This window comes from Epinephelus fuscoguttatus, linkage group LG22, assembly GCF_011397635.1.
Source record: "Epinephelus fuscoguttatus linkage group LG22, E.fuscoguttatus.final_Chr_v1".
Classification (NCBI taxonomy): Eukaryota; Metazoa; Chordata; class Actinopteri; order Perciformes; family Serranidae; genus Epinephelus; species Epinephelus fuscoguttatus.
In genome coordinates this window covers 22,329,435-22,346,084 of record NC_064773.1, presented here as the reverse complement: position 1 = coordinate 22,346,084, position 16,650 = coordinate 22,329,435, and the positions used below count along the sequence as shown (strand labels likewise).

Genomic DNA, 16,650 nt, shown 5'->3' with positions numbered 1-16,650 from the left:
GGTCTGAAATGAACACCCACTAAGCATCAAATGTGGGCAGATTTTACGTTTAACGAGAGAATCTCAGGAAGCTTATCTGCCAAACTGGTGGGTAAATGTTTGCAAAAGAGTCATGTAATATCAACTAGCTGAGAGTCTACTGAATTTTGGTGTCATTATTGGCGCGCTCCTCGAACTTTCACAATAAAAGCCCTACACATCTAGATCTAATTTATTGTTCAGGAGAAAAAAAAAGTAATGATGCTTTAAGGATAAACTGTCACTACTCTAAAATCTTGTCTGGAACAAGATATTTTCCCACCATTTTGAATTTTTTATAATGGTACAATACGGACCATACAATTGTATTGCATGATATGAGCGTTGACTGTTTAATATTGGTGCAACATATGAATGTTGTCAAAAATATTGACTTATCGATACATATCAATAATTTTTTTTTTAAACGGTTTGAATTCTCATTTTCCACATTATTGATAAACTAGTTGCAGCTGTGCCTTCTTGCTCTCTTTTATTGCTTATGTTTACTATAGTTATTCTGCTGTTCTCTGCTACTAACAAAGAAAACAAAAGTTGTTCTTGTCATGCTAGAGCCTTGTTATATTCATCTTTTGATAAAAAAAGTAATTTGTATGTGTTCAATGTCAATTTTTGGCCACGGTATTGAAAATGGTCGTGAATATCACCATTTTTCTGTGGAAGTTAGAAAAAACTGTATCATGACAACACTACAGCATAACAGGGTCAAAAACTCAAAATTCACAGTCCCCTCAGACAAGAGAGTGGTATGAATCTTCTCATCTCAGTCTTGGCAAGAAATGAAATAAGCATTGTTTCCAAAAAATGTCAAATTATATGAAAATATAGCAAGTAATGACAGGCAGTTATTTAAAAACGAATATGAATTATGGATCTGGGAGTACAATGACTAAATTCCTGTCTGTTGCAGTGAAATATTCCTGGGAATGCAGCTGCTGTACAGTGACTATCAAACCATTATCTAAACAGCTTTGCAGACAGCACAGCATAAAGCAATCAAAGATCACTGGGAGTGATGCTAATGTTTAGCAGTAAAAGCAGCAGCACAATAAAACTGAACTTGATAGGAATCATATAAGAGATAAGAGATTTTAGTGGAAAGAGATAAGAAGAGGAGACAGAGAGACGCACGAGGAGGAGGAGGAGGAGGAGGAGGAGGAAGATGCATTAGAGTACAGAGTGGTTATAAACTATATGGATCTGTTTTCCCTCTCGACTTCATTTCTACACTTCCTCAGCATTTTTATCTTTTCTCTTCCCTCCAAATTCCACTGTCTGTCTCCCTCAACGTTAGTAAGAGGTTTAGGTCATGCTAGGTGAGGTGTGCGAAATTTCCTCCTTTCAGTGACACATACACTCCCTCACATCACAGGAGAGCGAGGAAGGAATGTAAAAAGGTGAAGAGAAATAAATAAGACATGAGAGAGAGAGAGAGAGAGATGTAGCGGGTTAGGCAGTCATGTATGAAGGCGGTCTGCAATGACAGATTTATCAGATTTATCTTCATTCCTCAGTGACACAATTCTGTACACATCTGCTGTTCCTGCTGACTGCTAAGTCACTCACCCTTACACACACACACACACATACACACACACACATACATAAATGTCCACATATAAAGGTTCAACTGATGTAGGTGTTTTAAAGACGTCATAACATGGCCACCTGACCCTCCATGGCCACAAGACCCTCCATCTTTCTATAATATATAATGGCTTCACAAGTCTTCTGGCGTCAGAAGCTGAGCCATTTTCTATCTGCATCTGAAAGGTGGCTAGCTCGACTGTAGTTAGACTGAAATGGACACCACCATCCCTGGGTGCTAGGTGCTGTTAGCTTGCTTGGTGTAGCGTAACAAGTTAGCTTAGCAAGTAGAAAAAACACATTACTCTACTGTTTGGAAACAAGTCAAAAAACACCCATGATGAACGAAGCTGGACCAGTATCCAAGGTAACTAGCACCCAGCAACTTGAGGACAGTTACTTTCACCTGGTAAAGTGTGTGCACCGTGTTATTCCTTCGACTTTTCCTAGCAAGATACCCCCTGTGTAGTATTAACGTGCTAGGATTGGCCTCCTTGGTCGCCGGTGAGAGGAGAGTCAGGGCCAGCAGAGCATGTTGGAGACTCCACATCCAGGGGTGTGTGGACATTAGTGGAAAGCTAAAAGTGGACACTCGACCATGGGCATGGATCCCGCAGAGCTTCCACCATCCCTCTGGTTCTCAAACATGATCTGTGGGCCCTAGCTTGATTCTCAGCTGCTTGGCTCTAACCCACCAGCAAGCCCCACTGTCCAGGGTCTGCTACACCACCAGAGAACCAAAGGGAGAGCGGGAGTTCGGCAGGGTCCGTGCCCATGGCTGAAGGTCCTCAGTTGGCTTTTTCTAGCACCCACATATCCATAGATGTAGCGATGTGGGCTTTGACTTTTTGGGGGGAATTCACGACCCTGTTCTCCAAATGTTTCTTCGCTATAATTGGACAAATGAATTTTTGCACTGTAGCCAACCACAGTACAGAAGTGTGAGGCTTGCTATGCAAAGCAGTGGGATCAATGATAACAAATGCACCACATGTAGGCTGAGTCCTAAGCAATGGCCTGGTTTCAATTCCGTCCAACTGCCCTTTGCTGCATCATATCCCCTCTCTCTCTCCCCTTTCTTGTCAATTTCCGGATGTTCTCTCTAATAAAGGCAAAATAAGCCAAAAAGAAAGAAAAACAAACTACAGAATTAAGGACAGTTAAGGTAGTTAGCCTCGAGATATACCATAGGTTGGCTCGGCTTCTGAAGCCAGAAAATATGACTTAATGACAACCAACGCTGTGTCAGCCTTACATATATAAAGGTGGAGGGTATGAGCACAGAGCTGGTTTTAAGAAATGATTGCTTAAGTGAATATGCGAGGGGACGAATCTCATAATAAGACGCCTCACTCATACTATTCAGAGAACCGGAGTCACACTAATAACTACAATAGATTTATTCATTGCTTGATGCAAAATAACTTGTAATAAACATTTATATTTACTTTATCTGACTAAATTGTTAAGAGATTATTTTAACTGTCTCACATGTGTAATTGCACACATACACACACACGCCCAAATAAACTGTAGAAGAAGGTGGCAACACCAACAGCCTGAAGTGCAGGTACCTCAAAATGGGTGTAGCCACTTACTCTATTCAACTAATATCTCACTATAATTTCATTAATTCTCCAATTAATACCAACCCATTAGATACATTAGGGATCTTAGTGTGACACAAGAGAAGATTAAGGATATGATACAGTTAAATCCCTAAACTAAATTACAGTCTAAACAGAAGCGTGTGAGCCTAAGACATTTGCTGTCCGTGCTCATTACAAGAGCCATCTCCCATGATTTTTGAGTGTGGTTAATCCTCCTTGACAGAATCGGTGCTTCAGCCTGCCACGCCGCTGCCAAGGAAAACACAATCACTGCTAGCTGGGTGTCTACCTACCTGTCTGCCTGCCTGCCGGCCTGCCAAGGCTCAGACATGTTTAGTTCACCTGAACAAACCTCAATAGAGAAAGTCGATGAGAGTTGACAGATGAGCAAGGAGACTGTTACTGTTACTGTGTCACTTCTGCGGCTCTATTTTTATATATGAGGAGATTCTCCAGTAGATGGAGAAACAGAGAAAGGCAGGGAGACCACAAAACTGTCCTCACCTGCTCAGCGAATACAGACCCTCAAGAGAAACATTTCATGAAAAAGAAGAATGTGAATGTAACAACATGCAACGTACGGCTGACTAGCAGTAGCGCTATGTTTCGGTGATGATGTTTTGTTCATGAATTCACAAGAAGACAAAAACAGGAGCGACAGAAGAAAGCCAAGTCACACTGGAACTACCAACTACAAAGTCTACACACCGTCTACGGCCAAACCAAAACCAGAAAACCACAGCAAAATCTAAGACAGCCTTGTCTATACTGCAGGTCAGACCATAGCAAGACTGTATTAGCGCTAACACCCGTGTGTTAGAGGCCATGTTACCTCTGAGGTAAGCATGTACAGCAGAGTTAGTCCAGTAGACTGTACTAGAAGCAGAGCAGGGACTACATGAGACCCCAGGGGGGAAACAAGCACCAGTGGGGACTAGGCTAGAGGTCAGAGGTTACCTCCTTCTGATTGAGCTCCAGCCAGGCAGTATAGAGCGGGAGCCGCAGTACCCCACTGGAGTCCACCAGACTCCCCCCGTCCTGGGAGAGAGACACCGTGAGAGAAAGACACCGCGTTAGACCTGCAGCCCACAACCAAGCCACGACACTATGTGCGTATGTGTGTGCGTGTGTGTGTGCTTTGTGTTTGAATATGCATGTTTGGAGGTTTTTGCATTCAGGTGCGTTTCTCCAATGTTAACAACATCAAAGTACAGAACAGCACTAGCAATACTAAAGGATAGGTTTGGGATTGGACACTATTTTCCCATGTTTTTGTGTCTACGTGACTAAAGGGAACAACGACTTTTGAAACTGATCGAGTATTGAGCTAAAGTGCTGTAGCCAGCAGCAGCAAAACAGGCTGCGATGTAACCACTCGGGGCATGTTCACCCGGTCAATTAACGTCTACTAGAAGTTTTTCCACTGACAGGCTCAGATTATTATTCTAAGTGTCTTCTAAAGGCTCTGACACACCAAGCTGTTGGTTGGTTGAGCATTATGTCACCCTAGTTTTTGCAGTGTGTCCTGCATCATTGGCCCTTGTCAGTCCTGTTGGCTTTTTTTCAGCCAATTAAACATGTTAAAATTGACGTCGAAGACAGCAGAGCCTGTCAGTAAGTAAAATCACTCTTAGAAAGAAAGAAAAATGGAAGTGAGGAAAGTAAACAAAGGGCTTAAGTAAAGAGGGAGTGAGATTGAAACAAACTTGTTATATGAGGTCAGATTATTTTTTTAGCCACTGAGCTCTTTAGCAGAAATGTTTCATTGTGGTTTGTGTTGTAGTTTGTTGCCGAACAGTAGATATCCTTTGTTCTTTCAATATCGGGTTGTGTTGTTGATGTGCCAACTGGTAGCATCTTAAATCCATCCTGTTGGCCTTCGACTTTTCCTCTTTAAATACCAAATACAGACTACTGCCACCTGCTGCTATGGAGAGTTATGTCCTCTCAAGCAGGCGCAGAATGTACATGCTGGTTGGCCTTTGGCTGAGACTTTGTTGTGTGTTCAGATGCAACTTTTTTTGGTAGGAGGTGACGTGAAGCAACGCAACAGTCAGCTTTTGTCGCAGCTAGTTTTTAGGTATCATTTGGTGTGTCTGGGCCTTTATGAAAACCTTCCTTACAGTGAGTGACATCGTTTTTGTTTAACCAGAAACAGCCTCAAAATCGCCATCACCAATTCTACCACACTCCATTTAAATAAACAGTAATTTTAGCGTGTACAGAGCCAGCATATTTTTACATCTAAATGGTCGAATTAAGGGTTTATTTCACTGAAACCAGAGCTGGTGATTGTCGGAACAGTGAAAAGACGAACCAAGGTGGTTTTTGTGAGTGTTTTTTGTTTGTTTGTTTCTGTCAACTTTGAATAAAGTGCGTTTTACGACAATAAAATCACTGTTTATTTAAATGGAGTCTGGTGGGTTTGACAATGATTTCAAGACTGTTTCTGACTGAACAAAAAGGTCTTCCGTTATAGGGATCTTTTCTACAATGTTGTCAGACAGCTTAGAATAACAATCTGAGCCTCTCAGTGGCAAAAACAAGCACTTTTAATGGACGTAAATTGACAGAACATGCACCGAATTGTTACATTGCAGTCTGCTTGACCGCTTCAGGCTGCAGCCCTCTTTATCAGTGCTGGACCAATTTCAAATATTGTCGCTCCTATTAGACACAAAAACATGGCAAATAGAGTGCAAGATTAAAAAAAGGTACGGGACTTACCCTTTGAGACAGATATTGCTGTGTCCATGTAGTGTATGTGTGTGTATGTAAGCATACGTGCTGAAGTGTCTGTGGTTGGATATGTTAACAGCCAATTTGCCCACAATACCGACATCCAAAGTAAAACATAATTCCTTCCTGCCCACTTCAAAAACACCTCTCCCACCACCTCACACAATAGGCCACAACTCATGCACTGCTGCCGTCGGACAAAGATGTCTCTGGCAGATTTACATCACGCTGTGAAATACTAAGCTATGCGAAGAGCAGGTGAAATTTACAGTAGGAAAAACGCAGGGAACAAGCATGTGAAAGCCCCAAAACCAGCTTACACATGTCAACATAGGTAGGTACACCACAGTGACACAAAACATGGGTTTGGAAGCATGTTTACATGCAGTAGTACTAGATTACTGTGTGTTGGAGTAATGAGTGTTTAAAAGTACTAAAAAACATGCCTCCCGTGATAGAGAGTGTATCTACTTTGTTTAAACAGTCAGAGCAACAGTATGATGCATTATAATTAGTAAAAGAACAGTTACTGGTATTCAAATACAGTGTGTGTGTGTTTGTGTGGGATGATAACCTTAACTGTTTGAGGTCTGGGGAAACCTGCGTCAAGAAGAACAAAGAATAACATGGCCTCTTCCTCTTAAAAACCCACCCTGCTGGGGAATGTGGCATCTGGGGCTTCACCTCAAAAAATACCTACTTAACCTTTTTAAAAGAAAAAATATTCAGCAGAGTGAACACACAAACATGCACACGTGTCTGTGCAGAAACACATGATGTCGCAGTGCCTCTTCATAACACACACATCCCTATGCGCAGCTGACAAGGTGTGTGAGAGTGTGTGTGTGTCGCCATGACACATGCATATACCTAATAAGGCATGCGTCTGTCCCTCTAAGTCTTTAGGGCCACCAAGGAAAAACATGTGGCCTCGACTATGAGCAATAAAACTACAACACAAGGAGATGATGACAACTCCAAAACCACTTACAGGCAGTGGATTTATTTCAAGAGCAACTGTGTGCATGTGTAGAGGACTGTGTGTGTGTGTGTTTGAGTGCAGCTTGTCCTGGAAACCTAATAAACCCTGAAACAACAACAAAGAGACAGAAAGAGAAACCAAAGAGGACAGTGACAGCTATTAATTTCACAGAACAGATCGAGATAACTGTTCAAAGCAACTCCCCTGATGAATACCGGTAAGAAAAACTACATTTGTAAAATATTGTTGCGCTAGGTAAAAACATTTCAGTATATCTGAGCATATTTAAGTTAAAACAACATGTTTCTAAATACAGCTGAGTGGGTGAGTTACATCGAGTGTCTCAGTCCAGCAGCGGTGGAATGCAAAAATACACACACAGTATATTTAAAACGTACTTCAAGCTATGCTGTGAAGTAATTTGCACTTATGTACTGATGATTAAAGTCCTGCCATGTAAACAGTGCAGAGTGAGAGCCAGGGAGGAATGGCAGAAGCAGGAAAGAGTGAACTTTTGGTACTCGCTGGTGATAAGAGCCAGCTAAGCCTGTCTGGGAATGCTGTCTACACACCCTAGCTAGTAAATATTGTAGCCCATATTAGAAAGAGTAACACTATTAACCTGTCTAACGTCAGGCCTGCGTAAAGCAGCATAACTAGAACACTGCAAACACACAGGCATGTCGTGTCTGCAGTCGTGCTCTGCTTCGCTGAATTTGGCACCATGTGGATGCATCACTTGGAGCTTAATTATAGTTTATTCTTTGCTGTGGTTTACATTGAACTGGTGCTTCGCTAATAAGCATTTTTTCATAATTTATTATTGTTTAAAGATAGATGGTGAAACATGAGCACAAGTATGACTGATATGCCTGCAAGTTCCTTCTTGTTTATCATCTTCATGCTTCCCGTGTGAAATCATACAAACCAATAATATCTAGCACACTCTGCCTGGAACTGCTTGCTTATATAGTCACATTTTCTGTCACCACTGTGAACCAAATTAAAAGGGTCTGTGTTATGGATTAGTACTTACGGAGATCATTAAATCACCACAAATTTAAAGAAGACTGACATGAAACAGCCACTCTATAATAACTGTGTTTAAATTTGGATTACAGTGTGGGCCAAATGCTGCAAATTATGTTTGTGATATGACGAAGTTTTATTTAAAGTTTGACCTTTCAGCTGCATCTTGCAATCTTTAGCAGTGGAGTTCAGTTTTTTTTGTCAGGCTATTATTTCTAAAGTCAAGAATAAATGCTTATGCTTATCTAGAATAATATCATGGTGAGATTATGGCTGTGGTCAGGAGGTGATTTGAGGGTGGGGGAGGGGGGATGTCAGCAAAATGACCAAATTGCACCCCCCCTTGTTAATCTGCAACCCTCTCCATATACTGAGTCTGGACCCAAACAACATCCTTTCTTGATCAGAAGCTGTAACTGATAAATTAGTGAGAATTATTAAATTTTGATGGAGCGCTTTTATTCTTACTAGTGCAGCATTTCTAACACTGGTTTAGCGGATGCATTAAATCATCTCACATGATGCTACTTAATATTTGTAGGGCGGCTGTGGCACAGGGGGTAGAGTGGGTCGTCCACTAATTGGTGTGAGTGTGTTTAATGTTTAAAACTGAGTAGCAGGAGGTACCTTTTATTGTAGCATCGGCCACCAGTGTATGAATGTGTGGGTGAATGTGATGAGTGGTGTGAAAGCTCTTTGAGTGGTCAAGTGCAAGTCCATTTACTAAGCTAATCAAATTTGTGCAGTCCAACAAGCGTTGCGAGTGAGATACACACACAGACACAGGAGACACAAGATGAGAGACAGCAGTCGGAGGAATAAGAAAAACGTAATGTCACATGGCGTGTTCTAAAGAGAGAAAAGTACACAGCGAAAACAAAGCTTCTAATCAAGAATGGAAAGACTGTTACATGTTCATTCTTCAAAACCAGTATGTCTGATCAATGGTTCCAGGACCTTGACGATTATTAAATGCAGCATTGTGGAGCACCACTACAAGACAAAGCAAGGGCATCTTTTGTGCAAACATGCTCACGCATATCTGAGCTGAGAGCATGGAAAGTATTTTATATCAATCAATTATCACATCACATCATACAAGGTGCAACACTAGTGAAAAAGCACTGAATCACTGAATGATGATGCAATGTAGACATTAGATGGGGGAGTAGGGGGTGGGGATGTGTCCGCCCCCCTGTTAAAAATGACTAATCCCCTACTGGCTGTGGTCATGGTAAAAATCAATGGACCTAAAATAAATCAAGCATCCTTTGTCTTTTTGGCATCTTTTGTATCCTGATGTAATCTATGCAGGTGGCCAGGCAGATATAATCATGATACAGCTGACATCCTGCCCCAGTGTCCAGCTCAATAACATCATTTCCTGCGACAAGAGACATCACATCCTGTAGCCAGCACACATCAAAACCCAAGACAAAACCTCCTGCTGCTCCAAGAATACTCATCTACGCGCTTTATCTGTGTTTGTGTGTGTCTTTCCTGTTTAGGTTTGCCTCGCTGACACAGTCGACTGTCCTTGAGACCCCTGCACCATGGAATTTCAAAAATGTCTTTATCCTTCCACTTCTATTGTGGAACATTTCTAATAGCAGTACGCACATATGGACACATTGAAAAACACACAGAGACACACACACACACACACACACACACACTCAGAGTAGCTCTGTATTTGTCTGCCCCCCACGGGTGCAAACACACGCACAGACAGATTTCCAACCGACCTAGATCATTGCAACAATAGCAAGTCCACGTCTGTTGTCATGCCAACCCTCCCCCCGACCTTTCACCTCTGTTTTTCAGCACAGGCACCCTGGTTCTTCTGAGGAGAGCAGCAGCAGCTTTAAAAGGGGGCACCCGTACAACTCTGCACAACTTCAACCGCCTCATCATCTGACCTAATAAATCACCGTCTTTGCGTGCGTGTATTGTGTGAGTGTGCCGTTGGGACCGTTAAAAAGCTACTGGGGGCTCATGTGGGACGAACAACCCTGGATTGGGTTGCAGCAGCTATTTGTGAATCAATATTATTAGGTAGTCCCTCCGAGGTTCTTGGTAACTACTAGCTAGTTTTAAACTAGAGATTCAGGTTGCAATAAATGTCTTTGGTTAATTGGTTGAATTGTAAATATCTGTGGTGCTGTTCAATCAAAAACAATGTCAAAATAAATTCACAAGCATCATAAGTTGTAACATAACTGTCAAAGAAAAAGAGCTCAACAATATATTATCACCTTGTTATATTCATATATACATACATGGAGAAATAGTAAATTTCATTTCATGCTAACTGACATTGTTAGGTAATTTAAGCTAACGTTATGGACATAATGGCGTGAAATGTGTGGTGTTATTTTTATGAAATACATTTCAATATCTTACTGGTTTACATAATATGTCAGGTGACAGATGGACCATATTCCATGTCACCTTGTTTACTCTTCAGTCTAAATTGGTCTTAATTTAGTAAGCTAACATTAGTTTTGTCTGTTAGCTAGTTCAGTTAGCTACTGTACGCAACATTAACATCTGGCAAATATTTACTGAGTGTCAATATCCACTAACAACAAATCTTTATGTAAGTATGTAATTTGTGTTGTGGCACAACTTGTTTTAATTTACAGATGCATTATTCTCCAATTAGTAAAAACCTGCATTATACGTTTAGTATAGTTTAACTTGGGCTAACGGAAGAGGCAAAACATTTTGTTGTCTGAGGTACGTTGTGTTATTTTCGGTGAAATACAATTTAAAGTTTTCATCTTCAATTAAGAGCATTTTGATTAAGCAATTAACCTTTACTCTTCAATCTAAATTGGTCATAACTTCTTTTAGCAAACTAATATTAGCTTAACCACGAAGCAGAGTTAATGCTAGCTATGCAACTGTTAGACCTGACAGTTACGGTGTTTAATATTAAAGGGAGAGTTCACCCCAAATCAAAAATACATATTTTTCCTTTTACCTGTAGCGCTATTTAGCAATCTAGCTTGTTCTGGTGTGAGTTGACGAGTGTTGGAGATATCGTCCATAGAGATGTCTGCCTTTTCTCCAGTATAATGGAACTAGATGGCACTACACACAGTTCCTTCTAGATAAAGTGATATAGTTGGCAGGTGTAGTTCAGTAGAAAAAATATTTCGTACATGAAACTGCTCACAAGATGGTCTGTGGATTATCTTGAGTAGTTGGGTCATGATTTCTGGAGAGACTGTAGAATGTCTGTAGAATTTTTCAGATACTTTTTGGCACTTGGAGCACCACAAGCCGAGTGCCATCTGGTTCCATTATATCAGAGAAAAGGCAGACATCTCTACAGATGATACCTCCAACACAAAGCAACTCAAAAATATGCCTCGGGAAACTGGCATATCACAAATCTACAACGAACATGGCAACCTAAAAACTGTAAGCAACAGCTGTCTTGCAAAGTATTCTGTATGTCTAGCTATTATGGCTAATGTTACTGAGATCTGCATGCTAACTTATGTCCTCATCTCTCATTACTACCCCCTCAGCCCCCTACCCTCCTCAAAGCTTTGATTAATAGTGGATATTGTTCACTGAAGCTTTGATGCTCAAAAACTGGTGTTCAGGACAGCCCTACAATATATCAATCACCAGTCGCCATCTTGACCAAAATCTCTTTATAGCTAAAACCCCTGTAAAGCTCCATGCAAGATAACATATGGACTGAGAGGTGTCATGTGTTTGCATGACATGAATCTGGAATACCTCACCGTTTGAGAATTAGGCTCTGATCTTCTGTCTAGTCTCTATCTGTGCTATGCAAGCAATGCTACCTACACACAAATGTGTGTGTGAGCGCTCCTGCATGCACAGCAGACACATGTGTGCCTTCATTCACGTCCATACATTCACATGTCAACACATCTGATCTATTGTGAGAACATTACTGCTTTCTGCCATATACATTTCCACTAAGCCCTTCAGCAACTGATGTGGGATTAAATTACCATCAGTCAGTCCGACTTCTGATCATTCAACGCATGAAGAAAAGCTGACCCTGTGTCAGCGCTACAGTCGGCCTCGGGCTAATTTAACGGAATGTGTCACCAGCTTTGCAAATCAGTGGTGTGCATTAAGACTGACATTGATGGAACGCACACATCCCCCTGCTTTACACACTAATAACACCAGGATACACTCATAATACTGGTGTAATACATGTGTGTGCTTACTGCTTGTATCTGCATGTCACTGAAGTAAAGTGGAAGGCTATGGGATCACTAAAGCTAAATAAATCAGGAAAGTAAACTGCACACAACAGGAGCAAAGCAGGAAATCTGTTTGGATGTACGATTAATCTCTTGTTTCCATGGAGACATCCCTACAAACACTAGACAACCCAACAGACAAACAAAACAAAGTGCCAACAGACTGTACTCACTCTGCAAATAATACCTGTGGTAGCAAGGGGCCTTGCAGCAATGTTAACAAAGCACTACAAGGTTTAAGCCATTGTCTCTGGCATCATAAAGACAGTGCTGTTCAACAGGCAGACTTGCAGCCTAAATACACCTCAAACAATAGATACACATGTGACCCTCCAGCTAACATGGTAGAGCATGGTAGCCTGATTCATCACCTTTGATGAAAACGTCCCTGTCAAGGCTGCGGAGTATGCTATGGGCTCTATACCGGGTCACAAGAAAGAGGCGAACAACCTGTGAAATGTGAGAGGGTGTGCATTGTAGGCTAGCGTTAGGCTGTTAGGCCAAGAAGCAGGGTACAAGTTGCAAAACACAGGTGCTGCTGAAATACGATGCTGAAGTCTTGGGTCAGGCCAGCGATGCTACGGCTTTCAGCATCGGATACATGAAGGAAGAGCCAGAAAGAGATAGAGGGGGGGAAAAGTGAATGAAAAGAGGGTTCGATGTCTCATATCAGAAAAAAGCACAGCACATGCAAACAGTTAGCATATTAGCTTTAAAGGATATAAATGACTTCATGTAGGAAAGATGATGAATAGTAATAATAACCAAGCAGATGCTATAGGACCGATGTGTTTAGAGGACAAGCATTATCTTATTTCCTGTCTGGTTTAATGTCATAATAACAATGGCCGCAGGCTCTGGAAGTTTGTTGGAAGTTAACACCAGCAATTGACTGCAATGTAAGCCCTTCTAATATAATATTACAAGTGAAGTGGATACATGAGCTAGGTTGTGAAATAATCGCCGGCTCTTGTCTGAGATCGGACTTCGTGGAGAGGCAAGAAGACCAGCGTGGGAACCTTTTGAAAAACAACTTTAGACACCACGAATGAAACAAATTATGATGTCTTCTTAGTGATTAAGATTCAATTGAGATTGTGCAGCTATCAAAGTATGCATGGTCTCTCGACTCAGACACATATACATACTTACTGGTATGACATGTAGCTGGAAAATACAGTTGATGAACTTTTGACCCTTGAAGCTGGAGCCAGGCCCCTGCACTTCTTTCAAAGAAGCTATACTATAATTCAGCGTCAAAGGCTAAGGCAGTGGGGTGAGCCCGTGTCAGAGTTAACGTCATTAGTCAAGCCTGCACCGTTAAGATAATCTCCTGAATCAACAGTCAAGGTCAACTGCCTCTGTAGCCTCAAAGAAAGCCACATTTCATACACTTTACTCCCACTGTACAATTTCAGAACTTATCAACGCCCAACACTGGCTAACTGTGATCTCAATGGGCTGCGCACTATATGGACTTGATTTTTCTATATTACAAACTCTCCAAAGCAAACTGAAGGCTCAGCAACTCATGTTTTCCCTTTCAAGCACTGAGAAGTACATTTTTACTGGAGGAGAAGGTGCAGCGCTCAGTTGGGTGACAAAGTTCCTTACCTTGTTGTAGTAATGGAGCTGAACCGAGTGCCACTGGCCGTCACTGACCCCGCCTGAGATGTAGGGAGACACTGTGGTCTTTGTCTCACCTGGATGACAAGGGAAAGAGGGAGGAAAAAGGAAGAGAGTGTGAGTAAATGGGAACAAAGGTGGGAAAAGACAAAGTTGTTTCCATTTAATTTTGGGATACAGCCGTTGTCATGTTTCACTAATCTCTATAAATAGATATCTCTCTCTGAATGCAGATTCTGTAGGCAGTGGTACAGGATTTTGGTATCGGAAGCATTCAGGTTTGCAGTCTGAGTAGTATTGACCAATTGACATTTGAGCAGGCCTTGGTTGCCTTCAGGTAAACAGTCCTTGTCGAGACAAAAGAGGCAATATGCTCTGGCTGATGCAATCCTCTGAAGAAGACTGAGCTTTTATTAGCCTCTGTCTAGCTCATCTGCACTCATTTGCAGATATATGTCTATAGAGATTAGCGGAAATATTGTCTGGACCCGTCTCAAGTTGGTAATCAAACTGTAGACAATAAGCTGTGCACGGAGGAGGAAGTCTCGTCCCTGATATCCGCTGGCTACACAGGATCTCCATTTGCAGAAAAGCTCCCACATACTTTCTACCTTGCAATAGAAATAACTTTATTGCAATGTTTCAGTATTTTGACCTTCATCAAGAAAAGCTGATGAAGACCTGTTTGCCTGATGAAGGTGTCACCCCCAAAACATTGCAATAAATGTATTTCTTTTGCAAGTTAGACAGTGTGTGGGATTTTGTCTGCAAATTGTGTCCTACTCGTCCCTCTTCTACACACCTGTTTTGAAATGTGTGAACTGTTTCTTTGTTCTGTACAATGTATCTCCCAAAATGTTGGCCGTTGGCCGTTATCGTCATCGGACAATAGCTGAAAGGTTCTTAGATTAATGTGTAGATGTAATGTGTTTAATTTGTAGTAAAACTAGCACAGGTAGAAAAGAATCATTATGTCAGCAAACTGACTTAATCACCATCTAACATTAGCTAATGTTTGCTAACATTATCTCCTTGTCATACTAGACCTAGTAAGGTAGTAGCAGCAAAACTCCTGAGTGTACTGAATTGAGCAAAGGTGCGTTTTTTTCTTATCAACCAACTTTAGTCTCATTTTAATGTAACTGAATAAAAGGAGGAATGCTACTTCACTCAACATATTCCACAGGTTATAAGTTACCATTAAAGGAAGACTGTGGCCTTGCTTGACATACACACACACATGCACACACACACACCATGATCATAAATCAGCTGGAAAAGCCAGTATTAGTCTGTAGTATTAATGGCTCTCAGTGAGAAGATTGTGCAGCACAATAGCAGCAGATTTACTGAGGGTTTTCTCTGTTTGTCAAGGGCAGGAGCAGCTTGGGCAGGAATCCACTGCTCTGGAAATCAGTAAACAGTACTGCAACACTGACAAGTCACATCTGTGTGTGTGTGTGTGTGTGTGTGTGTGTGTGTGTGTGTGTGTGTATCAGTGAGAGGGTTAATGAATGATGGCTCAGTTTTCTTGCTCTGCACGTGAGAAACAGAATAAGGGTGAAGTATGTGTAAGTGATTGTACATCCTACTTCGCTCATGTGTTCACCGCACTACTTCTAAAGATAGAAAAGCACAGAAAGAAAAATACTGCAAACAAATCAAAGAGTTTCCTCCCACCCTTCTCATTACCCATGAGTCATAATTCTGAGTATTTAATTTGATGAGTCATGCATTCAACATTTAGTCATATTTCAGATTTGAAGTGGGACACAAGGGCTTGGCTTGGCTCCCAAACGGGCTTCACCCAACATAATGATATTGAACTGGATTCCTCCCTGTATGGTACCATGGGAAAGTAGAACGACTCTGAAAACAACAGTCACCAGGCTGAAGAATACGTGTTTGATCTGCAGTCCAACAGTTACAGTTTGAACACTGATCGTGGGTGTGTTTGATTCATTAGTGGAGAGTAACTAGTACAGTTACTCAAGTACAATTTTAAGACACTTGAAATCCACTTGAGTATTTCCATTTTCTGCTGCCTTATACTTCTACTCCACTACAATTCAGAGTTAATTTTCTTCTTTTTACTCAACTACATTCATCTGATAACTGAAGTTACTTTGCTTATTCAGATAAATAATATAAAATATAATCAACAAATATAATGTGATGTATGATTATAGGTAAAGATGAGATAACAGGGGAATTCGCAAGCTAGCAGTGTATGGAGTAAGTGACAGTACACGTTAATGCATCAATAATTATAGTCCAGTATTTTAATATACATTATTCTGAAATGGGCCATTCTTTTGGGAGTAGTGCTGCATAAAATTAAACTAATAGTTTCCATTTTGCAGTAGCTTGCTGGTAGTTCAACTACATACATATTTGCATCACAATTCAAGTAGTTACATTACCTTTTTGCCATATTTTATGTGGTTAACTACTGAAACTATAAGCAATTTTGGGCCATTAAAGGAAATCATTTTTATTTTACCATTGCTTCTCTACTGTGATTGAACCGCCTTTGACCATAATTAGTCAGAAGCATTAACAATTAACATTAACAAATGTTCAGAGAAGTTCTTGCAGACTATTTTAGGAGTTACTTGGTTGACTGAGTAATCCATCTTGGTGCAATACTCCCACCTGGACTCTAGTTTCTGAAGGCAGGTGTTTGACTGATGGACATACAAAATCAAAGCTGACATTCCATGTGCTTTCCAAAGAATATTGTTTTTTTGGTTTGTTTTTACATTATTTATGACCTATG

General features: G+C 41.0%; 1 protein-coding gene across 3 annotated transcripts in view; it reads right to left on the bottom strand.

The window, feature by feature from the left end:
• Positions 1-16,650, bottom strand: part of celsr1a (cadherin EGF LAG seven-pass G-type receptor 1a) — a 118,968-nt gene that overhangs the window by 41,920 nt on the left and 60,398 nt on the right. For all 3 annotated transcript variants that reach the window (XM_049566550.1, XM_049566549.1, XM_049566551.1), the window contains exon 6: positions 13,860-13,948. In XM_049566550.1, the coding sequence (XP_049422507.1) occupies positions 13,860-13,948 (89 nt within the window). The remainder of the gene's footprint in view (positions 1-13,859; positions 13,949-16,650) is intronic.